Here is a 24,401-nt window from a genome sequence, read left to right as displayed (position 1 = left end):
CTCAGAGCAATTCTGAACTGGTTACAGTAACTCCTCGCTTAACATTGTAGTTATGGTCCTGAAAAATGCTACTTTAAGCGAAATGATGTTAAGTGAATCCAATTTCCCCACAAGAATTAATGTAAATGGGGGGGAGGAGGGGTTAGGTTACAGGGATTTTTTTTTTCGCCAGACAAAAGATGTTACACAGACACAGACACAGGTTTGAACAAACAGTTTAATACTGTACACAGCAATGATGATTGTGAAGCTTGGTTGAGGTGGTGAAGTCAGAGGGTGGGATATTTCCCAGGGAATGCCTTACTGCCAAATGATGAACTAGCACTTGGCTGAGCCCTCAAGGGTTAACACATTGTTGTTAATGTAGCCTCACACGCTACAACGCAGCACAAATGGAGGGAGGAGACACAATAGACACATGGAAGTAGCTGCAAACATCCCCTGCAGAAACTGAATGTGATGATGAACCCACGCTATCCCATTGGAGTGCACCACTCTCTCCACTTTCCAAAGTGCCGGGATAGGTGGGAGGATGCATGTGTGTATGAGAGACACACACACACTGTGTGTGTGTTTTGCACATTACCCCTTTAAGTACATTGACCCCAGTCTAAGTACACTGCCTTTTTAAGTAGATGAGCAAGTTGAGACAGCAGCAGCAAGCTCCCTCCGTCCTGAGCCCTGTTGTGTCCCTCCACCCGCCCACACTCTGTGGAGATGGGGTCCAGGAGCAGGGGGTCAGGAGCAGTAGGAGAGAAACACCCTAACATTAGCACCTCCCGTCTTCCCCCTTCCCACAGCAAGCAGGAGGCTCCGGGGAGCAGCTCCAAGGCAGAGGGCAGGAGCAGCACATGGCAGTGAGTAGAGGGACACCAGAACTGCCCGGCAATTGATAGCCTGCTGGGGGGCTGCCGCACAGGGAACTTAGGGGAGCTGATGGGGGGCTGCTGTCCCACCCTGGTTCCAAGCCCCCACCAGCTAGCTCCAACGGGCTGCTCTTCCTGCAAGCAGTGGACAAAGCGAGAGGCTGCCAAACATCGTTATAAGGGAGCATTGTGCAACTTCAAATGAACATGTTCTCTAATAGATCAGCGACGTAGCAACGAGACGACGCTCAGTGAGGAGTTACTGTATTACTTTGTACTGTGCTGCTATCTGCTACTTTGTCCCACTCCTCCATTTGAGACCTCTCAAGGTCAAAGTACCCAATATTCAGAACGTTAGCTATTCCCACCCTCACTCTCCAAAAGAGTATTTTTCCTACCCATGTGAATATTTCTATTTTGTGTAACATGATTTCCCTCCAGTCAACATAGTCTGATCTCAGGCCCCATCTCAGCCAGAGGTGGTGGTGGTGGTGGTGTCTTGTCCCAAGTGTTGGAACGCCGTTGCATATTTAGAAACGACCTGGCATCCCTGCCACAATCCCTGAAGTGCGGCTTTGGCCACATACTCATGACTCGAGTCATCAAAGACCTCTGCCATAGCTCGAATGAAGTCTTCAAACAGCCCTAGAAATGGGCTTGATTCCTCCAGGAGTGGAGACGCCTGAGACAGGGCCTTCCCAGTAAAGAGGCTGATATCAATCCCACTCGGGCTTGATCAGTGGGGTAACAACTGTGTATGTAGTAGAAATAGGAGCCAACACTGATATAAGAACCCACAAAATTTGTTGCAATCACCGTTGAACTTGGCAGGTGAGGGGAAGCTTGGGCTTGCAGGCAGCACAGCTGATGGCAACATGGCATGAGCTTGCAGAACCACATTTTGCACTTGCAGGGAGACAACCTGGGTCTGTAAGATCTGTAGGGCTCTCAGGTATCTCTGTCAGGGAGATATTGGCCTTTGTAGAATCCATGTTCACCGTATCAGCTCTAGTTCTCTTATTGTTGGGGTTGGGGATGCTCAAACTGTCATGTGACTAGGACAGTGGTAGTCGTGCCCCGTGGTTAGAGCAGAAGTTGGACGCCAGGAATTGGAACCCAGAGTCAGAACCAGAGTCAAAGGCCAGCTCTGACATGTGGAGTCCAAAATGAGGAATCGGAGCTGTGGGTAAGACCAGGTTACCTGGATTAAGGCAAGGCAAGGGCAGGGCTGGGAACAAGTCAGGATTGTCAGTCAGGAAATTCAGGCTTGAAATTAGACGAAGGTTTCTAACCATCAGGGGAGTGCAATACTGGAACAGCCTACCGAGGGAAACAGTGGGGGCGAAGGACCTCCATGACTTTAAGATTAAGCTAGATAAGTTTATGGAGGAGATGGTATGATAGGATAACAGGCTTAGTCAATAGGTCAATTAAGGGCCACACTGAAGTAAATAGTACAATGGGTCAATGATATGATATAACATTTTTCAAGAGGGTATAGCTGGAGAGTCTTGCCCGCATGCTCGGGGTTCAGCTGACCGCCATATTTGGGGTCAGGAAGGAATTTTCCTCCAGGGAAGATTGGCAGTGGCCCTGGAGGTTTTTCGCCTTCCTCCGAAGCATGGGGCAGGGGTCGCTTGCTAAAGGAGTGGGTGGATCGGCTTATGTGGCCTGCATCTTGCAGGACGTCAGACTAGATGATCATAATGGTCCCTTCTGATCTTGAATTCTATGATTCTATGATTCTAAGCAGGCACAGCCTATCACAACTGTGGACAAATGTTTTGAGCAGCCGCTAAACTGCTGCTGCTGGGCTTAAGAGCCGGTCTGCTGACTCTTCCCACCAATCAGGTTGTGTAGCCAATCAGGCCGCTTACTACAGGCCAGCTGTGTTCATTAGGTTGCCTAGAGACTCGCTCTGCTGCAGGCCCTGCTTTCTGATGATCCCTAGACTCACAATTTAAAGGCTGTTCTTTCAGTTCAGAGCTCACAGCCTGGTTCTCAAAAGGCTTGTCATAGCACCTCTGTCTCTGGTTTAATCCAAGAATGGTCTTCATCACTATCACAATGCCTCCTGCTCATGTTTATCACACTTCTGTCCGGAGGGAGGACACGTCTCGTGGAGCCTGGGCATTATGACCAGCACTTACAGCTCAGCTAGCTCCTGAAGTCCTCTTCGCTGTTCCCCCTCTGAAATGTTGCTCAGTTCTCTTGTAGTACTGGCACCTCTCAGAGACGCAGGATAAATCATAGAGGCTGCTTTCCCCAGTGTTCACCCATTCACACACAACACTCTACTCGGCTTTAGGCAGATCAGGCTTAAACATCGTTTAACACTTCCTTTGCAGCATTTCACATCTTTCCTTTACTAGTAGGCTACAGTAGGAGTCATGTCTTCCACATTACTCACCGTGCACAAGATTAGCCTAGTTAGGATAATATTACTCAAATATAGGAATTGCTACATTAGATTGGATTAGTTATCTATCTAGTAGATCACACCGTCCACCAGCAAGCAGTAACAGATACAAAGCGCAAAAAAACACTATAACTGATAGTTATGGAAGAGCCTGTCCATGGGTTTGTTTCTTCCTGACTCCCATCAGTTAGCGGCTGGCTTAAATTCTCAATCAAGAGGATTTAAATCCCAACAGGAAAGCAAAGTAAACAAATCAAACAGCTTTCCACTCCTCTCAAATTTACTGGAGAGAACAAGATTGCTTATTCCTTGGTGGGCTGCACAGACTCTCCCAGTATCTAAAGGACCATTAAAATTTAATATACACCATCCCTAATTAAGGTTAAGGTAAGTTTACCCGGCTCAAGGGGCTGTTCATCCATAGGCAATCAATTTCACAGAGGTTATTTTTTGTTTGTTTTAAACAGTAATGTATAAAGATCTACAGTCAAACAACTGATATAAGAAGCATAAATGCCTTCTTGAAAAATTACCTTAAGCACAATTTTGTTGTCAGAAGTTGGTGTCCTTCCTACCCACAGTGCAAATTTGCAAGGATCTCCTTCTACGTGCTCTGTGACACCCAGCTCTGAAGTCTGGAAGTGAGAAAAATTGGTTAGGACTCTATGATAATTTTTGCACAGTATCCACAGAAAGACAATTATTCCACTAAGATGAACATATACTCCTAAGTCACTCTGCACATTCAAAAGTTCCTCTCTACTTTGGCATTTTTGAGAACCCCATCTGTTGGCTTTTTTGCTTAGAAATAAAACGATTTTCAGCAAACTGCTTCCAACATTGGTATACAACATAATAAATATGTGGTTACACCACCAAATAACATGTCAGAAATTCTATGTTTGGATTTTTCACCCAAATCCTCATTATTCAAAGTGTCAGTTTCTCAGGCTAGACGTCAAGCAGCTGCTCTCCTCACTTATTTCAGTTAGAGATAATGGCAATTATTACAGCAGGTAAGGGATAATATTCTTGCCTGGAAATCATGGATTAACAAGAGAAGTTTTTTCTTTATGTTTAAAATTCTAATCTCCTTTCTACCTAAGAAATCACTTCTAATGTGTTTCCTTCCCTCTCCAATAATGGAAGTGATTTAGAAATTGCATGACCTTGGAGGTGAACTTGGAGGTTACTTACAGTAAGTAACCTCCAAGTTCATTTCCAAGTAACTGGTTCTTCAAGATGTGATGCAGATGTGTATTCCAAGTAGGTGTGCGCGCACACCAGAGCCGGAGACTTTTGCCTAGCAGTTTCTGTAGAGGGGTGGCATTCATGCCTCATGTCTGTGGCCCCTCCCCGGATACATGAGGTGATGCCGCCCCAACCCCTCAGTTCCTGTGCACTGAACATCCAATAACGTTTTTTTTCTTTCCAATCGGAGTATGATCTAAAATATCAATTAGTTTTTCCTTTAGCAATACAAAAAGGATATAATCCAAGGGGACTAGCAAATAAATTAGGACATACAAATCAAACTGCAAGATGCCTGACTCTTTAAATGTCAAAGGTGAGGGTTCAGAATTGTTATGTAGGGTAATGACTTAAGTGCAAGTAACAAAGTAAATTGTTACATGCATAATGGAAACTCTATCTTCCTACACACACACACAGCACTACTAGCATATACACACTGACTGTAGTGTGCACTGGATAGCCAGAGCATGGGAGGCACTATTTTTTTCTAGTAGCATTTCAAGACTACTTGCTTTTGTGGCCTTGGTCAAATCAGGTAGACTCACTGCTTTGTCATCCACATCTGTAAACTTGGTCTTATTTACCTCATAAGGGTGCTGAATGTTTGTAAAGCACTTTTATTTCAAACAAAGTGTAAAATATATTTCACTGGTCTATGAACAATCTTTGCATGTACCAACATGCTGTATAGTGCAAATACTGAAGGGTATATTAACAAGTAACATCACAATTAAAAAATATCAGAAAAGTATTTTTAAGTGAACTTTAAAAAGTCATTAGTATAAGTGATACTTGGAAAAGCAATCCTCTGGGTGCCATAGGGACATGGGTGTTGAAAAGCCCCATCCTCAGATACTGCTCAGAGGATAGAAATATTAGAAAGAAATCAGATAATTTATACAGGGTACTGGCAGAAATATAAACATGAGCTAGACTATTTGAAGAGGAGAACAATAAACCCTAGTAATACAGAAGTCCACTGCTTGTCTCAAACTATGACAAGAAATGGAATAATTTATATTCAGCAGCAAGTTCTAAGTATATATTTTAGTTATTAAGACAACAACTTGAATTCTAGTCAAGTTTTAAAAAATAATTTAGGACTGTAGTTTCAGGTACTGCACTTGCTCCCAAGTCCTGCCAATTTTTATAAATTTTTCACACATTTTTCTAGATTTTTAAATTAATGTCTCTCCTCCATCTACTCCAAGAAATTGCTTATTCATAAAGTGCTGTAAGGTGTACCATGTGAAACTGAAACAAAAGGAAAATATATTTTCTTCCTCCAACCCCTTTCAGTTGTTTGACAGTAATTCAGTTGTTACTTGTCACAATACTGGATAAAAAACAGTTGCACTTTTTCAGGAGGTGGCATTCCTTTAATTTCACTTTTTGTCGAGTTATATGTAGTAATTTAGTCATCAATCCTCTGATTTTGAGGCAAGCAATGTACTTTTGTATTACAGGGGCTGAGGGTAGTGGATTTACTCTCTTTCTTCAATTTAATCCCCAGAGTATTATTTTGATGATATCCTCATTAGATCTGGTTAGAAAATGCTGCCATGGAAAATTACAACAAAAACAAAAAAAGATTTTTGTCAAAATTTTCCAGGGAAATATCAACACTCTGTCTAAATACCTGAAATAGAAAATAATCAGCTTTCAGCAGAATTTTTTTTGATTTTTCTATGAAAATTCAACATTTTCCATGGAAAGGAAACACAATGTAAAAAGTTTTCCACAGAACACCGAGGTTTTTGACAAAACCAATGTAAACAGAAAACTTTCCATAAACCTTAATCCTAGTTCTGCCTTTAAGATTAACATTTCCATATGCACACAGAAATGTTTCCCTGTCATAGGTTAATAATGGCAAAGGCCAGATGGGTTATGATGTGGAATTGCACAGCAGGAAGACAATACACCAGGGGTCTGCAAACTACAGCTCACAGGCCACATCCAGCTGCGGGACTGTCCTGCCCAGCTCCCGAGCTCCTGGCCCAGGAGGCTCGCCCCCGGTCCCTTCCCTGCTCTCCCCCGTCCTCCGCAGCCTCAGCACGCTCACTCCGCCGCCAGCCCAATGCTCTGAGCGGGCAGCGAGCTCCTGGGGCAGCACAGCTGCAGAGCCCGGCCTGACCCAGTGCTCTGTGCTGTGTGGTAGTGGCGTGGCCTGGCTCGAGCCAGGTGGCGCGGCTGTAGTGCCGCCAGCCACCGGTGCTCCAGGCAGCATAGTATGGGGGCACGGGGCAGAGGGGGTTGGATAGAGGGCAGGGGAGTTCGGGGTGGTGGTCAGGGGTTGGGGTGGCTAGGGTCGGGGCAGTTGGGAAGGGGAATAAGGGGTTGAATGGGGACAGGGATCCCGGGGGGCAGTCAGGAAGGATGGGGGGTTGGATGGGGCACCAGGGGGCAGTCATGGGCAGGGGTTCCAGGGGCAGTCAGGGGACAGGGAGAAGGGGTGGTTGGATGGGGCAGAGGTCCCGGGGGGGGGGGGGCTGTCAGGAATGAGAGAAGGGGCTGGATGGGGCAGCAGGAGTCCGGGGGCAGTCAGGGGATAGGGAGTGGGAGTGTGTGGGTCGGGCTGGGGTCCCAGAGGGGCCGTCAGGGAACGGGGCAGGAGTGTGTGTGGGGGCAGATAGGAGGTAGGGGCTGGGCCATGACCGCCTCCCCTAACCGGTCCTCCATACAATTTACAAAACCCAAAGCGGCTCTCAGGCCAAAAAGTTTGCCTACCCTTGCAATACACTGTCTATTCCTAGCAAGTGTGAAAAATCAGGCAGCTGCACTCATGCATCCAGGTATAAACTCTTAACATCTGTTTCTTTGACATGTACAAGATAGTTAATTTCATATAGAAAGTACTGACATTTCACAGGGAAGCTGACAGAACACTATTTATATGTATGGCTTTTAAGACCAAAACAAGCCAAAGTTGGTGCAGGACTTGGAGCTCTATCATACAACCCTGTTCTCTGACTCCAAACTCTTACTACATTTTCAATCTGTTCCTCCAGTTAGATCTTGAAGCTGTTGTTTTTTTTTAAATTTACTTGATGCATTCTATTTCTGATATCAGGCAGGACTGCTATACAGCAACATGAACTCCAGCTTATGCTCTTTACTCGGCACAGAGCAACATGAGAACATCAACACTGGGCAGGAAGCAGAGCTCTGGGATTGTTTTAGACGTTAGCACTAATGATGAATCCCATTTTGTTCCCTAACATTTCATTACTGGGTCAGAAGTTGACTTTATAATACACCAGCTTCTCATCCCTAGAAACTTCAAATCAAACCACAGTTTAGATCACAAAAGAAAGTGTTTGGTTGTCTCAATAGCGGTCCTACAGATTGCGATGACTGGCAGGCTGTGCACTCAGGATGTTTTAAGACGAGGATAGCAGGGGTGAGCTTTTTTTGGTTTTTAGTAGGTCACAACTGAGGCACGGCGACAGTTTTTGGTACGTGTAAGGAAGCACCTTTCTCAGTGTTTCCCCAGCAACCACTCTGGCTCTGAAAGCTACTAATAGAAGCTGGAGACTGAAATGACAACCTTGCAAGAGACAGAGTTTATTTTTTAGTACTTATCCTACATGCGGCTCTTACTCCCAGGTAAAGCCTTAGCAGCTGAGATCACCTGAGGTGCTCAAACTTATGATTTCCCGGTGTCAGCTTCACGTGGGCAACAAAGTAGGCTGTGCTCAATGAGGTCATTTGTTACCAGCCTCACTTCAAAGCTGATGTTTAGGACATGCTGTAGTTATTCTCCAAGTCTTTTCCAGAGGAAAGGATTAGCAGGTGAGTGGGGCTGATAGGAGTGTGGCGTAGATAGGGTAGGAACTGAGAGAATACTTCTTACTTTTTGAACCATGGTCTGCATTATTGGTTTAGACTAGGGTTGCCAAAGAAAGTGAGTTACTTATCTACCTTATGCTCCGTTTAAATATCTCAATCTCAGTTTTGTAACCTTTATAAATCTGGCCAAAGCATATGATAAGGACATTTTTAGAAATTAAAAGAGTGATTTATGTTTACGTCTTTCCAACAGACCATAAACAGAACTATCTGGAGCCAATAAAATATTTGTTTGCAAGCAGGGTTCAATAGGCCCTGTAAGAACAGAACATACACTGAAGCTACTACTAAAGAATTGTGTGTTCTACAAAGCCCACTGCAAGCTCTTCAGGACAGGTAGACTCTTCTTTTATCTTAGTAGAGGTGATCAGGAGATCTGGGTGCTAATGTAATTGCAATGGTTAGCAGTTATAAATACTACTTCTAATAATTCTGTGTCAGGCAAATCCTTTTTTAAAAAACTCATTTAGTCTTATAAAAATGCATCCCACATAACAATCACCTGTACAATGGATACATACAAAACTGTTAAGGACTGAACTAACGTAAAGTTCTCTTTCACCTCCACAGGTTCCATGAGGACTAATAACTTCAACATTTCAACACACCTCTTCGCAGAAGCACGACAAGATAGTAAGCCTAACTGCTTACCTTAAAAGGTCAATGATCCAACACTATCAAGTTCAAGCATTTTTTTTTTTTTGGCGCATGCTGAAAGCTAAAGTTTCATATATGTTTCAAGGTCACGTTTAAGATATTTGAATACACCTGCTTTAACTTTTGGCTACATTTGGATAAGAACTCTTTAATTTGTCTGGACAACAATCTTCTGTTGTTTTCTCATACTTACAAACAGTTTGCTCTTGTATATGTATTTGCTCCTCCCACTTGAGTCCTTCACCTCTTTACTGAAGACCAAGGACATCTCAAAGAGGAAGAGATGCCTCTCACGACCCTTTCGGATTAAAGTTTTGGGGTCCCAAACTTGGAAGGATTCCTGAAGGATGAGCTCTCCCTGAGATTCAATATTCTCATCAAACCCTGCAAAACAGGCAAAGATAGACAATGTGAAGCTGAAAAGTAAAAGTGAGAACACTAAAAACATACCATGCTTTATCAAATCATTCCCTCATCCCTCCGTTTTCAAATATATTTAGTATTTTTAACAGAGAGGGTTCCAGGAGGCGCTATTCCAATCCCACTTGGTTTAGGGTATGCTTTACAATTCAAAACCAAATCATAACTCAAGTTTATGTTTCGATTCAACAGCTGAAAAGTCTTGTGAACTTTTCAGGTAAGATTCTGGCTCCAAATGACGTTTCCAAAATCAGCTTCTCCTGTACATCCCCCCCCATCATGAAATCAAACTTTTCTTAAAAGGTTTCTGCCAGCTTAGTCTGAAGTCTTAAAAAACTATTTTGTCTTGTGAAGGTTTGGACTCATCTAAAGCTAAATGAGACTTTAACCTCATGTGACAGAAAACCAGGACAACAGGTGTCAGTTTTAAATTAGTGAATACAAATTTGGATATTCTAAGCCCAACTAGATTTATTCTACCTATAATTCTAGGGAACAGATGGATCTGAGCCGCATATTCTAGTTGGGATCCACACCTGCTCAGATTTCAGGGTACTTACTGAGCACCATCAGGCTCATCTCTCTTTCAAAAGAGAGGAATGTAATTTGAAGAAAGACTTCTGGCCTTCAAACACCAGTTTCCTTCTAAACTCATTTACTTTTACCCACTATCAATTGGCAAGCACAATTTAACCAGTGCACTTCTCAGTCTAGACCAATGGCATCTTTTCTTTTCTTAATAAAAGAAGTTCAGTAACTACTATAGAAAGAATACAGACCTCAGAAATCTCTCACAGGTCACAGCAAAGTGGTAGTAAAGTCCCCTCTCCATCATTTAAGGGTGAATTTACATTTACTCTATGTTTAAGTGTAAAAAATTATGTAACAAAGCTGCATATAAATGGGACCTCGACTACCATGACAATATAAAACAATTTACATAGAGAAATACGTAGAGAGTAGAATAGTAGAGAGTATCTTAGAGAAGTTGGATTAGGATGCTCATTTAGGAGTCTCTTGAGACAAAAGGAAATGTGTTCACACTCACTAGATTCATCCACCAGGGAATGACTCATAACTATGCACATATCCTTGGTGAAAGAAATAGAATATTCTGTAGAGTCGGCCTAGATGCTCTTAATGGTAAAGGATGAACATTCAGAATTCAAGCTCACACTGCATGGAACTTTGGGACTAATCCTGAAAACTTTCATTCACTTTAGTAGTTCCATAAGAATATGGAGGGGTGGGGGATTTTCAAAAGACACAGTTAGGAGCACATGTCCTACTGAAAGTGAATGCATGGTGTGCTCTAAGTCACTTGGGAGATTTTGGAAATCCCATCTGAAGTGTTTTCAGTTTCCTATCACAGGGCCCAACCCTGCAGTCACAATAGTTTCAAAGAAAATGTAAATATTAGCCAAAACATCTGTGATAAATCCTTTATATTCAACTTAAATCTGCTGTGGTCATGCTTTTAGCTCTATTTGTGATGGGTTGCTTTATGAAGCAGATCTTCCATCAAAGTTATCAAGTATATGGGGGATCTTTTTATGCAATACATGATCATGTACAGACTATGAAATGCTTTTGGGTTAAATGTCAATTATAAGCATATGTAAGCAATTGAATCCAAACTTAAATGCCTGCTATATTCTGCATGTACATGATTGTCCTTTTCTGGCTATGTCTAAGACTAAATTGGTTTATGTTGCCTTTTTTTTTTTAAGCTGCCAAAAGACGTACTGTTTTTGAACCGGAAGTCAGTTATAGAACAGACAGCATACAGATGTGAAAGCAATGACCTTCCTGGAGATTATTACTTGATACATAGACCAGAACCACCTCTGGTGGATTTACGTACTTTTTTGAACTTTCTTCAGACAAAAAAAGTTATGACATTGGATGAGAAATGCAGCTGAGGTTATTTAGCTCAAGATGCATTCTCTTAGAATAGAACTGAATCAAATGTTTCAACTGTAAGTAAGCTGTATGTCAAGATGTTAGAACATCCTTTTTTTAATCAGATATATTACTATGGTTTTTGTCATCTGCTACCTTATAGTTTTATAAAAAGAAATCATCCAAATAACTCCATGCCAAAAAGATGAAAGCATATCAACGTCATTAGAAAGTGACAGCAACTCTAAACAAATTTCCACTTTGACTTCAGCAAATATTTTAATATGTAGTTACAGAATTTATTACACAAGTGTACAGTAGCAAGTTTTAGTTTTACCTTCCAGCATGCTGAGGTGCATGGCATCATTGGCTCGCTTTGGAACACTAAGCATTACCTCCAGACCATCTTTAATCTCACCTTTACCTTCTTCACAGCAGGTGAGAAGCTCCTGCAGAAGATCAACAGGTCACTATTAGCATAATATCTGTTTCTACAATACAACAAAACGAAAAACAGCAGCATTTGCTCTGGTGACCAAAGGCCTCATCCTGCCAGGTGCCCTTCAGCTCCTCTCAGACTGCAAGTGGCAGTGTAGCATACTCTATGCTTCGCAAGATCAGGCCCTGAAGGGGTAGCAAGAGATTCTATTTGATTTGTTAACTATCCATACATTTTAAAGTAAGCTAATCCAAATATTAATCAGTTTTTAAAACCGAGTGTGTTAAAGAAGCTTTTGATAAAGTGATTAAAAATGTAATGTCCAACGTTCAATAAAATGTTAGTATACTCTTGCAAATCTTCCAAAAGTTATAGGTTTGCTTGAATATTTATGTGTACATGACGTACTGGTCAAAGAGATGTGCTTAAGCACTAGAAACTAGGGCCACAAATCCTGCATTCTGACTTAACAGTATACATCCTGGTGCACCTGGGGACTCCCACTTGACTTTAGCATGAAACTGCCTGGGTCCACATTCCTGCCTTAGAATCAAGTACTGTCCTAGTGTCAGACATTCATGAGCCACCCTGCTGCAGCCTCTAAACAACACAGGTATAAAACCCATCTTTCCTTAGCTGAAGGGGCATATATGCCCCGTCAGGTATCCAAGCCAGGCTCCACATTGGCTACAGCATGTTTCTAGAACTACTTTTCCCTTTAAAAAATAAAATTGTCTTATTGCTCACTCTTAGCCTATTTTTGCTACTTCATTTTTTAAAAAAACGGTCAGCACAATAAATGCAAGAAACTAGAGTAAAAACAGACTTCAGAGTTACGTGGCTTTAGCACTAAAAGCTGAAGATACTTCAAGAACTTTCTGGGCATAGGTTCTGAAAGAGACAAATTAAAGCAACTTGCCAGAATCTGGGGGAGTGACCTAGCCATCTGAAGTTTCAACTGCCTCTAATTTGTTGGCTCGCTCTACTCTTCCTAGTTGCTTTTATTTATGCTCTTTCACATCTGCCAAGTCTCCTTCCTTTGCCTTTTTTTCCTCTTTAAAATGCTGTTTTAATCCCTTACTTCACTGTGCAGGTGGCAGCAAACAACAGTGTATTAGAAGACTGCTCTCTGAAGCATATAATCAGGATGCTTCACTCTGCTGATGTCTGCACAGCGGAATAGAATGAAATGGCAGGGGAGAGACATAATTTAAATAAACTGTATAGGGAGTGGTGTGGAGGTAAGACAAACGAACAGCAGGAGATAATGCATGAATAATCGGAAACACAAAATAAACATAAATGTCCTCTGTTGGACACTTTCCTTAAAACTGTCAGCCCTAATGTTTTCCAGTCTTCCTTCAGCACATCATCCCACATCATGAAGTCCGGAGACAGGCCAAAATGTATGCCACAGCCTTGATTTACAACCCAGTCTGATTTCAGGTACAGGGAGTTGGGGTTGGATTAGGAACGCTGCATCTACACCCACTTCTGTGTATCTGGTACTGGTTGCTTCCAAAAGTGAAAGGAGCCTATTTTCTAATTCTGGTCCAGATACAGGCAAAACCTCATGAAAACAGCTAACCTAGGCACTCTGACTAGTCCAGATGAAAGACAATGTCCAGTTGTTTTTTGGACTCTGCCACTTTAGGCTGAAATTTCATGAGAAAAGCTTGGCACTTTTGGCACCATCAAATCTGACTTCAAACAGCAATAGCCCTACGCTGGACTCTAACTCAGGGTTTGGCTTCACTACCGGGGTAAGTCAATCTAAATTATGCTACTCCAGCTATGTGAATATTGTAACTGAAGTCAATGTCGATAGGAGATATTCTCCGGTCGACTTCCCTTACTCTTCTTGAGGAGCTGGAGTACCGGAGTCAATCAGAGAGTGCTCTGCCATTGATTTAGACCCACTAAATCGACACCTGATATATCGATTGCAGCGGCGGCGATCTCCCCCTTGTGAAGACCAGTCCTCAAACTTAAGTTCAAGCCTGACCCAGCTCACAACACTGCCACTGCATTCCCTCATTAATTAAGAAACAACTATAAGTGGAGAGTGTCATTTAGTCCTAACTTTCAGTTTGTTTTTATTTTTATTTCTTCTCCTGGGGATATGGGCTGGTCCACATTTTCATCCCCCTCCAGCCTCTCTCAGTATCCCACAATGCACCAACACCCTTTAAGCTACAGGTAACTGAAAGATATATGGAGGATGTCAATGCCACTAGGGGGATGAAATGGCTGCTTGTGAGTAGTGAGGCATATTCTACTCACAAAGTTACTGCTTTGTGACTCATTGGGGTCATGAAACTAGGCTTTCTTGTCAGTGCAAGTCACCAATGAACTCAGATACCAGGCTGCCCCACAACTTTTGTATTAATCCATAATTTTGGCAATGTTTATATTTAAAATTAAGTTTTGAAACTGACAGTTGACACTTTCTAAAGACACATCTGTTTAGATCAATATTGTAAATTAAATAATTAACAGGATTATGGATGTATTCATAATTTTTTTCCACTGGCAGAGGAGACGGAGGATTTCACATTCAATATAAAATGTGATGTTAGTTTCCACCTGTTGTGACCTGAAACGGCCAAGCTATTAAACATTTAAAAAGAACAATAAGGAATATCTTATCAGTACATAGGCTGGCAATCAAATCAAAGTGCAATTTTAGCTAAAGAGAGAAAAAGTTAACATCTAATTTTGAATTTGTTAAGCACACAAACCCCAGGATACCCTAGAGTATTTAAAACTACAAATACAGTACATTGCTCAAGTCTCGTAAGCATTGCCCTGGAGTCCAAAGTGTTCTCTGTCCATTGTCAAATACTTCTTTTGCTTAATTGTAGGCTCTAATTTACCCCCATCTTGTGGCAGCAATAGGTGTCTATTTGTGTTTTAGTATTCGCAATGTCATTGTCTAGATAATTTTATACAGTATTACATAAAAATCCATAACCCAGTGGTTTTCCAGACACTCTTAATAGTATATTAAACCATTTAAAAATATTAATACAGCTAGAGGCTTATGAGGCTTCATTCTAGAAGCTATTTCAACATTATCATTCATAAACTCTTGGGGTGGACATTAGCTGCTCATTTTTTAACTGGAAAAGCCAAGAGAGTATTTTTAAAACTAAGAGTAGGATAACTAGGGCAAGTATATAGGTGTCATATTTGATTTACTGGTGTCTAAATAGAAAATTGCTTATTTAGGACAATTTTTCATTTTTAAGCAGTTTCTTACAGAAGATGTTACTGCAGTTCCTGAGGCTCACTGAAAAGCTGTAGCATCAGGCCTTATGCAAGTAACAGTCGTATTGATTATGATGGGGTTTTTGCCTGTATGAGAACTGCAGGATCAGACATCCTAAAATTTTAAAGTGATACCTACCTTTAAGAGAAGCTGATATTTTGTTATCCTTTGGACAGGTTTGATAAGATAAGAGGAGATGGAGTTGGCCAATCCATGTCGCTGTTGTATTTCCTGTATTAAACAATGACAAATTTGAGTGTCATGTGTATTAACAATAGTAGGTTAGCCAGCTACAAGTGTTACATTTGATACAGTACCTGCCCTTTCCATTGTAATGGGCAAAGAAAAAAGGATGGTATAGCAAGATTTTCAAATCAAAGCATATTATATTTTGAGTGCATCTGCTCCCCCTTCTATATAAAAATTCTTTTAACTTCCTGGCCAAGTGTCATCAAGCATTTAAAAAGGACCTGCATCTAAACAGCAAAGACTCTGGATCTGAAACACTGAGTTTTTAGGCATTTTAACTTTGATAATTATTTCCTAAGTTGCTTTGGGTAAACAGGGAAATGCTTTTGGCTGTGATGATATTGTCTGGCAATAGCCAACGCCCATTTGGGAACAGATTTCACACTGTGGTTTGCTAACTTAAGTGTAACTAACTCAGGAAAGCGTGTTTCATTAACTGCTGCTACAAGGCCAGCAGAGGGAGCACGAAGTATAATTTACTGACTACTTACCAAAAGGGAAAGAGCTCAGCAATAGTAGGCAAGATTTTAAAGAGGAAAGCTGAGTATTTACATCGAGGACTTTCTTCCTTTATAATATGACAGTTATAAAAGTAGGCTAATTAAGAACATCAAACACTGAATGTTTCACTGATTGGTTGTGTCAATTTGGCACAAAACTAATACAATTCATACTCACAGGGTAGTTGTACTCATTTTTAAGTAGCACATTATCTACTGAATCCATGAGTTGTGAAACCATGATTGTAATGCAGTCGCACACACAGCATTGAGGTACAGGCTGTGTATTAAATATGAAGTCAAGTATGTTTTTAGTTTGAAGCTGATATGATAGATTTCTTTAATAGACTCAGAAGCACAAGGTAGTGTGCTTTTAAGGAAATCGTAAGTTTGAGGTTTTATACAGTTGCAAACAGCATGCCTATAATATACAATGCAGTCTTATCTTATATATATATATATTTAGCTACGAGTGTTACATGTATGCGTGTTGTGTGCATATAAGAATATATATATAGTGTTCATTTGTACACACACACTTTTTACATCAATATTAGTTGCCTAATTACACATTATATAGGATTATTTGGTCATCTCTGACTAGTTTTCTCTCCCAACACAGCTCTTCATTTTCATCTATTTGCAGCATGTGGAAGTCCAATGTGATGGGTCTTTAAAACATTCATACTGTTGGTGGCATTAGTGAAAGTTCTTTTGCATACAGTTCAGATACCTGTACAGATTTTGTAGAGGTGATTAAATAACAAGCCCCTTTTTTCTCCTCTTAACACAAACAGTTCTTACCAATATCCATTTAGCTAGTGATGGCTCAGAGTATATACTTAGGAGGGAGCATCATAATTGATGTTTAAATACACATGCGCTCTTTAACCAAGGGCACATTTGGAAAGGGAGTCCTCTAATGTGGCAACTATGAGTTCTCAATGAAGTTCAGTACTGAAAGTCCAGAAGCAGTTGCGGCCTTTTTGCCCTTGTCTCGAATGGACATCATATATACAGGTCTCTTGCAACTTACGCGCATTTAACATGCGCGATTTCAGCTTTACGCTGAAAGGCCTGGAGGCAGCGGGAAGCCTGGTGGAGCCCTTTAAATGCCCCCCCCCCCCCCCGGCAGGAGCTGCGGGCGGGATTTAAAGGGCTTGGGGGGTTCTGACTATACGCGGTTTTCGCTTTACGCTCAATATGGGGAGAAGGTGAGCAGCCCTCAGTGGTGAAAGAACAGGTTAAGGACTATTTAGAAAAGATGGACACACACAAGTCCATGGGCCCAGATCTAATGCATCCGATGGTGCTGAGGGAGTTGGCTGATGTAATTGCAGAACCATTGGCCATTATCTTTGAAAATTCCCCCGGATGATCTGAAAAAGGCAAATATAGTGCCCATCTTTAAAAAGGGGGAAGAAGGAGAATCCAGGGAACTACAGATCGATCAGCCTCACCTCAGTCCCCGGAAAAGTAATGGAGCAGGTCCTCATCCATTTTGAAACATTTAGAGAAGAGGAAGGTGATCAGGAACAGTCAACATGGATTCACCAAGGGCAAGTCAAACCTGACCAACCTGATTGCCTTCTATGATGAGATAACTGGCTCTGTGGATATGGGGAAAGCAGTGTACGTGATATATCTTGACTTTAGCAAAACTTTTGATACTGTCTCCCACAGTATTCTTGACAGCAAGTTAAAAAAGTATGGATTGGATGAATGGATTATAAGGTGGATAGAAAGCTGGCTAGATCATCGGGCTCAATGGGTAGTGATCAACCGCTCGATGTCTAGTTGGCAGCCAGTATCAAGCGGAGTGCCCCAGGGGTTGGACCTGGGGCCAGTTTTGTTCAACATCTTCTTTAATGATCTGGATGATGGGATGGACTGCACTCTCAGCAAATTCATGGAGGACACCTAGATAGGGGAGAGGTAGATACGCTGGAGGGTAGGGATAGGGGCCAGAATGACCTAGACAAATTGGAGGATTTGGCCAAAAGAAATCTGATGAGGTTCAAGAAGGACAAGTGCAGAGTGCTGCACTTAGGATGGAAGAATCCCATGCACTGCTACAGGCTGAGGATCGACTGGCTAAGCGGCAGTTCTTCAGAAAAGGACCCTGGGACTACTGTGGATAAGAAGCTGGATATGAGTCAACAGTGTGTGCCCTTGTTGCCAAGAAGGCCAATGGCATATTGGCTGCATTAGTAGGAGCACTGTCAGCAGATTGAGGGAAGTGATTATTCCCCTCTATTCGGCACTAGTGAGGCCACATCTGGAGTACTGTGTCCAGTTTTGGGCCCCCCACTACAGAAAGGATGTGGACAAATTGGAGAGAGTCCAATGGAGGGCAACGAAAATGATTAGGAGGCTGGGGCACATGACTTACGAGGATAGGCTGAGGGAACTGGGCTTATTTAGTCTGCAGAAGAGAAGAGTGAGGAGAGACTTGGTAGCAGCCTTCAACTACCTGAAGGGGGTTCCAAAGAGGATGGAGCTTGGCTGTTCTCAGTGGTGGCAGATGACAGAACAAAAAGCAATGGTCTCAAGTTGCAGTAGGGGAGATCTAAGTTGGATATTAGGAAAAACTATTTAACTAGGAGAGTAGTGAAGCACTGGAATGGGTTACCTCGGGAGGTGGTGGAATCTCCATCCTTAGAGGTTTTTAAGGCCCGGCTTGACAAAACCCTGTCTGAGATGATTTAGTTGGGGTTGGTTTTGCTTTGAGCAGGGGGTTGGACTGGATGACCTCGTGAGATCTCTTCCAACCCTGATATTCTACGATTCTAAGAAAGCAGGAGGACCTGAGCTGAGCCTGCACTGAGCCAGGAAGTGGAGGAGCCACAGCACCCAGCAACTGGAAGCAGGGCTGGAAACTCAGAAGGTGAAAGTGACCCGGGGAAGCCAACTTGAGGCAGACATCAGATGCTGACAGGTGTGCCGCCAAACCAGCCTCACAGGGCCCTGGGTTGGAACCTGGTGGAGTGGGAGGGACCGGGTTCCCTTACCCCACTCTACCCTGTATCCTCTAGGAGGAGCTGCTGCCCTGTATCCACTGAGCAGAGTTGCATGAACCAGACCCATTAGGGGCAACTGCCACTGTAGATGCTAACCACAAGGCAGGAGACCCTTTCCCCCTGACTACAGAAGCTTTGAACAGTATGTTGAATAGAAATAAAAGCAGGTTATTGTTAATTTACATTTTCATGCTGCAAGTCCAAGATTTTAGTCTTGATTCAGTACAATCAAACTGAACCAAATTCATCATTGTTAGAATATGCAACATCTGTCTCTAAAACTGTAGTTTTATATCTGAGTTTTAATTGCTAAAATCTGTTTGCATTTCAAAACAGACATTCAACCGCTGCAATGTTTCCAATTCCTTTGACAGGTGATAGCGACTGTTTAAAATTATATTTTAATTGATTTTAGGGGACTAAAATAGCAATAAAATACTATATATTAGACACCAGAGACATAAAAGTTCTTAGATTTAATTGACATTATGTTGTAGGATTATTAATTATGGAGAGTTTATCTGGTGTTACTAGTAGATGTCCAATTTCTTAGGCATTCCAATATAATTAGAACTGCATGATTAAAAACAACCCATCTTTATTTTTAATATATGCACAAAAAGTCTGGTACTTACATCAAAATATGCTCCTGCATGCTCCAATATCAGCTGGGTAGAATCTGGCTTATTTTTACAATACGTAACATACATTTGAAACTTGTCTGCCTGCAGAACAAAATGCAAATTTATACAGCTTATGAAAGAGCATTTCCACTGCCTGAAACCAGTCAAACTACTGGGGATTCTTTTCCGATTCAACCCAGCATTGTGAGAAAATAAACAACATAATTAGAGCCCTGGGCGGATACAAAATTTGTATCCACGTCCAATTCACGATTCGCAAACATGGTCAGTGGATATCCATAGATTTGAAGGGCTCCAAACATATTACAATCAAAATAATAAAAAGGAATGAGAAAGTCGATTTATAGTTAAGTGAGCTATATTCTGCCCTCGGGTGTATGAACGCAACTCAAACTGATTTCAGTGGGAACCATGTTCTTACATTTGTTGGCAGACATTAGCTTTTTAATTAAAGTCAATAGTTTGTTTACTCCAAAAGGAAGAAAAGTACTTGTACAAATCCACTAATTAAGAAAAAGTCTACACAAGCGAAAGCCACCATCTCCTTCTGCTCTCGATTTCATTTGTTACTTCTAACACCAACCATCATTTCATTACCCAAGTTACGAAGCAGTGCCCAACATCTTCTGGTAACTGTTCGTATTTCTCCAGCTCCTTGAGGAATATGCTATGGGTAGAGAAAAACAGAACACCATTAAAAGGAACATGGCATGTTTTCATAAAGGCAGCTAACATTGATTTAGAGTTTGAGCAGATATATTGTTAGAGGATCTTCATACCAACAGCATGGTCTGACAACTGGCTCAAGATACTATGAATGGATGAGAATCTGGGGTGCCAGGACCCTATAAATATCACATCTCAAACAACAGATTTTAAATGGTTGGTGATAAATACTGTTGTATTGAGTTTTTTACTGCTGTATTATCTACTCGCTGTAGTTACTGCTGCTGTTCCCTTCAAAAAGGGGCTAACTGGCGTCCTCTCACCTAAGCCCCACAAATGGTTTAATTTTTAAAATGTCAGTAAAAAAACAGAACAAGAGATGGAGGCCAGCCTCTGCAATAAAAGCCTTTCCCCCCTCCCCAAAAAGCCAATCAATGAAGGGAAAAAAATCTCTGTTCTCTATACCCATAATAGATTACTTACGAAGTTATTTAAGGGCAGCGACATGGTGCATACAAAGTAACCAACAAGTGGCTGGCTTTCTTTGAAAGACTGTCTCTTTCACAGCCAAAATATTTTGTTATTGATCTAAGTTCCTGGTATGAGTTTGATTAAGTCTGAGATTTTTCACTACTGATATGGCATAGTGCACACTGCTATTGTACCTTGTGGATCATTAGAGAATATAGCTGTTGTGAATCCCTCAGATAATATACAAAATGGTAGCTCTGCTAGACATTATTATTATTTCTATTACAACAGCATGTAAAAGCACCCATCAGGGTCTGGATGGTGGTAAGTCAGGCAACAGGCAAACACACAGGCTTACATGGCCTCTAACTCAAAAAGATTTCAATCAAACTTAACACAAGATGCAGTAAGTGCGTGTAACAAACAATAGGAGATAAAATGTGAGTAAGACTAGCTAAACATAATGCTTCTGAATCATTAAGAGTTAAAAAAAGTTCTACTGAACCAGTGTCCGTATCAAACTCCTTGTAACCAGTGCTAATGGCAACCCTTCTTGGCAATTTTCACAGAAGGGCCAAGGAACAACAGAAAAAGAGACTGAACTACCCCCTCCCACTAGCAGTGGTTTCTAAAAGTCAGAAATGGCAGGTGAACATGATGAGCCTGACACAACCACTCCTTGTGGTGGGTAGAATCAGTGGTGTCCATCTCTTCAAGGCAGTCAACCAGTCTAGAACTTTACTTAAGCGTTCAAATTGCTTCTTAAAAAATTCAAGATTAGAAGACATATCTGGGCAAGAGAATGGAATTATATAGATATTTACTGAAAAATGCTATCATTGAAGCAGGTAATTTGACGATGAGGAAGACCCTTTAGCTACTGCTGTGGCAAAACATCCTTTATTCATTTATATACACAATATTTGGATTGGGAAATACCTGAAGTGATCTTTTAATCTTTACTAGTAAACATGGGCATGGAAGCTAAGTTACTCACTTATTATGGAACTCATAGATTTCCTGCATGTTTCCGAAGATGATGTGTTCTTTGTTTACAATACCAGGTGGGATCTCCTCAACGCCACTGGTCATTTCCCACAGATACGTCTGGCCAGAAGAAAAAAGGCACATGAAATCAAGTTTCCGACATTTGTAACTAAACATTCTCACAGGGAGAAGTACAGGAAAGTATGACTTATAATTGATTTTGGGGTATGGAGCTTTACACACTGTGCATCTTAAAAAAAGTCAAGGCTTGAAAGTGACAATCAAATATGCTCCTTGAGACTTAGTCTTTTAAAATATGCAATATTCCTGACAACAAACAGTGCTTCAGGGTAGTATACCAAGGTCATGTTTGGATTCCAGAAGTTTTCATTTTGTGTAATAGCTACTGCTGAGCATTACTTGCTGGAGTTTAACAATTACTGGGCACTTTTCCATGGAACCTCTCTGAATTTCTATTCAAAGCGAGTCAGCCAGTCCCGAAACATGTGATAAACACAATGAAAGAATTAACATAGGCTCATCTCTGCTACTAACAAAACAAACTGACCGAAAAGCCAAGAGAAGTGGACAGTCAGTTCTGAGACCATTAACATGTTTTCTATTGAGCAAAGAGCAATAAAGTGCTGTAAATGAAAATGAGCAAAAATAAAGTAAATAGGATAAATTCTCCATTGGCTGACACCTGGTGCAATTATGTTGACACTAGCAAGTGGCTTAAATAAGCACAGAACTTGGCCCTGTGATTATAAACTAACACTTGGTTGCTAAAGAAATGCAGAAGTAAAATGATATACATAATAAAACCTTGTCCTATAAAATATACACTTACATCCATACATTCCCGGAGGTCTCTTACATAAGCCTTTTCAGTCTGAATTAGCTCAGCCATAATGAACCTTAAAAATGACAAAAGAATGAAAGATCAAATTGCAGCCTGATAGATCACAGAATAATGCTTTTCCACTAATCAGAATATGCTGTCTCCATTGCAATGAACTTACTCTATTTCCAATATTACAAGAAAAGCATAGAAGAGCTTCATTAGCATCAGAAGGACTTTTTTGTTGGGGGAGGGGCTTCCAACACTAGCAAAGTTTAAATTGAAAAAAACAAACAAAAAAAAATGAAGGGATGAGGCAGCAAGGATTTTAAGACAATTAACCGAGAGAGAAAAGAGGATCCATTAGAAGCATGGGGCTCCTACTCAACTGGTAAGAAATGAAGAGCAATAGCTGCTACTATTCATGAGCAGGAAAAAACTCGACCTTTTATGGAGCTGTGTTACTTATTTATTATTATTTTGCAAATACTTTAGCCTCATTGCTACTATTTCCTTCCTTACCGACTTATTTTTTGTGAATTTTTCTGGACTTCTACCAATTCTTTTTTTTTTTTTTTTTAAATGATCCTCATTTTAAGCTTGGTTTTGAACACTCCCGAAACCAGACAATGAAGAACCAAATTTGGAATAAGGTAATGAATAAGTCTGTGCAAGGCTATGGAAGGTACACTCTGGGTAGTACAGAGCTCTCCTTTGCTACATTCCTATTTAAAATGTTTTTCTAAAACTTGAAGTAAAAAAATATGACAGTTGCTTCGCTAACAGTAATTTATATCTGTAAAGACTGCATTACTCTTTCCTGCGGGCAGATTTTCTCTTTTCTTCATTAAGCTCATGAGCAGCATCTCGCAGTTTCACCTCTGACCCAGGAACACTAGCTGGGATTATATCCAGCTGCAGGCTTTTGCTCTGTATTAAGGAGAAAAGGAAAAATGGTTAAGGGATGAGAAAGGGAAAAACAATGGCCAATCTGATCAGCTACAAGGGGCTATGTTAAAGCATTTGCTTATTCTCTTATTAGTACATGCAGAAATTTCACTCACCGATTTATTTGAATCAGAAGAAATCCCCAGGGCTTTTTCTAAAGAGGTCCTATATTTCTCCATGCGCAGAGAGAAGTCTCTGTACCTCTTGTCCACTGCTGTGACACATTTTTTAATCTCTGCTGCATGGGCATGCCCTTTTTCACAAAAGCCATCAGCCAGCTGTATCAACAGCTTCACCCTCTCTTTGGTTTGCTGTGAAAAACAACAGGAAAATACTGACAAGTAAGTTACTGCCAAGTACCTGTAATGAGAGGGCTTGTTTTGTACAATTAATTACTAAAAACAAGTGGAGGGATGATGGAAGGTAACTGGCTCTCCTCTCTATCCCACCCAAGTGTTTTTAAAGCAGATACCATGATTTTTCCCCAAGGAACAGAACATCAGCAAGTGCTGCCTGCTTCTTTATTATTTCAACAGCAGCAAAAAACCTCATGTTTTAACTTTTAGAAATTCTCTTGACTGGAAATAGAGAATATCAGTTCTGCAAGGTAAGCTTTTAGGGTGAGGACTATGTCTTCTCAGGTGTTTATACAGCTCCTGGCACCAAGGGGCTCCGATCCCTACTACGGTCTTTAGGTACTACCTCAAAACAAACATTGGCCCTGATCCTGCAAAGACTTACGCTCATACTTAAGGACAATGCATCCTCCTGGCAAATGGCTGCAAACGTATAGGGGAGTTGCGCTAAAATGGTACTTTTCAATGCACACTTTATCCACTGGCACTGAAAATAATAGAGGCAGCATTGTATGGCAGGAGTGTAACGTTAAGAGGGCTGGACCAAGTCTTTGAGGGGACAGGGGGTTTGGTGTGCAGAGGCATGCTTAGTCCTTCCATATACAATGTGACCCTTCCTTCCTCCACAAAATCCTCTAT

At 41.3% G+C, this 24,401-nt stretch overlaps 1 protein-coding gene across 12 annotated transcripts in view; it reads right to left on the bottom strand.

Moving 5' to 3' along the window:
* Window positions 1-24,401, bottom strand: part of TRIO (trio Rho guanine nucleotide exchange factor) — a 437,405-nt gene that overhangs the window by 115,044 nt on the left and 297,960 nt on the right. For all 12 annotated transcript variants that reach the window (XM_039521976.1, XM_039521977.1, XM_039521978.1 and 9 more), the window contains 10 exons: window positions 23,523-23,717; window positions 23,273-23,388; window positions 22,468-22,534; window positions 21,628-21,737; window positions 20,091-20,160; window positions 19,485-19,574; window positions 15,219-15,311; window positions 11,708-11,819; window positions 9,242-9,432; window positions 3,819-3,920 (listed from right to left, as the gene is read on the bottom strand). In XM_039521976.1, the coding sequence (XP_039377910.1) occupies window positions 3,819-3,920; window positions 9,242-9,432; window positions 11,708-11,819; window positions 15,219-15,311; window positions 19,485-19,574; window positions 20,091-20,160; window positions 21,628-21,737; window positions 22,468-22,534; window positions 23,273-23,388; window positions 23,523-23,717 (1,146 nt within the window). The remainder of the gene's footprint in view (window positions 1-3,818; window positions 3,921-9,241; window positions 9,433-11,707; window positions 11,820-15,218; window positions 15,312-19,484; window positions 19,575-20,090; window positions 20,161-21,627; window positions 21,738-22,467; window positions 22,535-23,272; window positions 23,389-23,522; window positions 23,718-24,401) is intronic.

The sequence above is a fragment of the Mauremys reevesii genome, linkage group 2 (assembly GCF_016161935.1).
Source record: "Mauremys reevesii isolate NIE-2019 linkage group 2, ASM1616193v1, whole genome shotgun sequence".
Taxonomy (NCBI): domain Eukaryota; kingdom Metazoa; phylum Chordata; order Testudines; family Geoemydidae; genus Mauremys; species Mauremys reevesii.
This window is presented reverse-complemented; position numbering and strand designations above follow the sequence as displayed.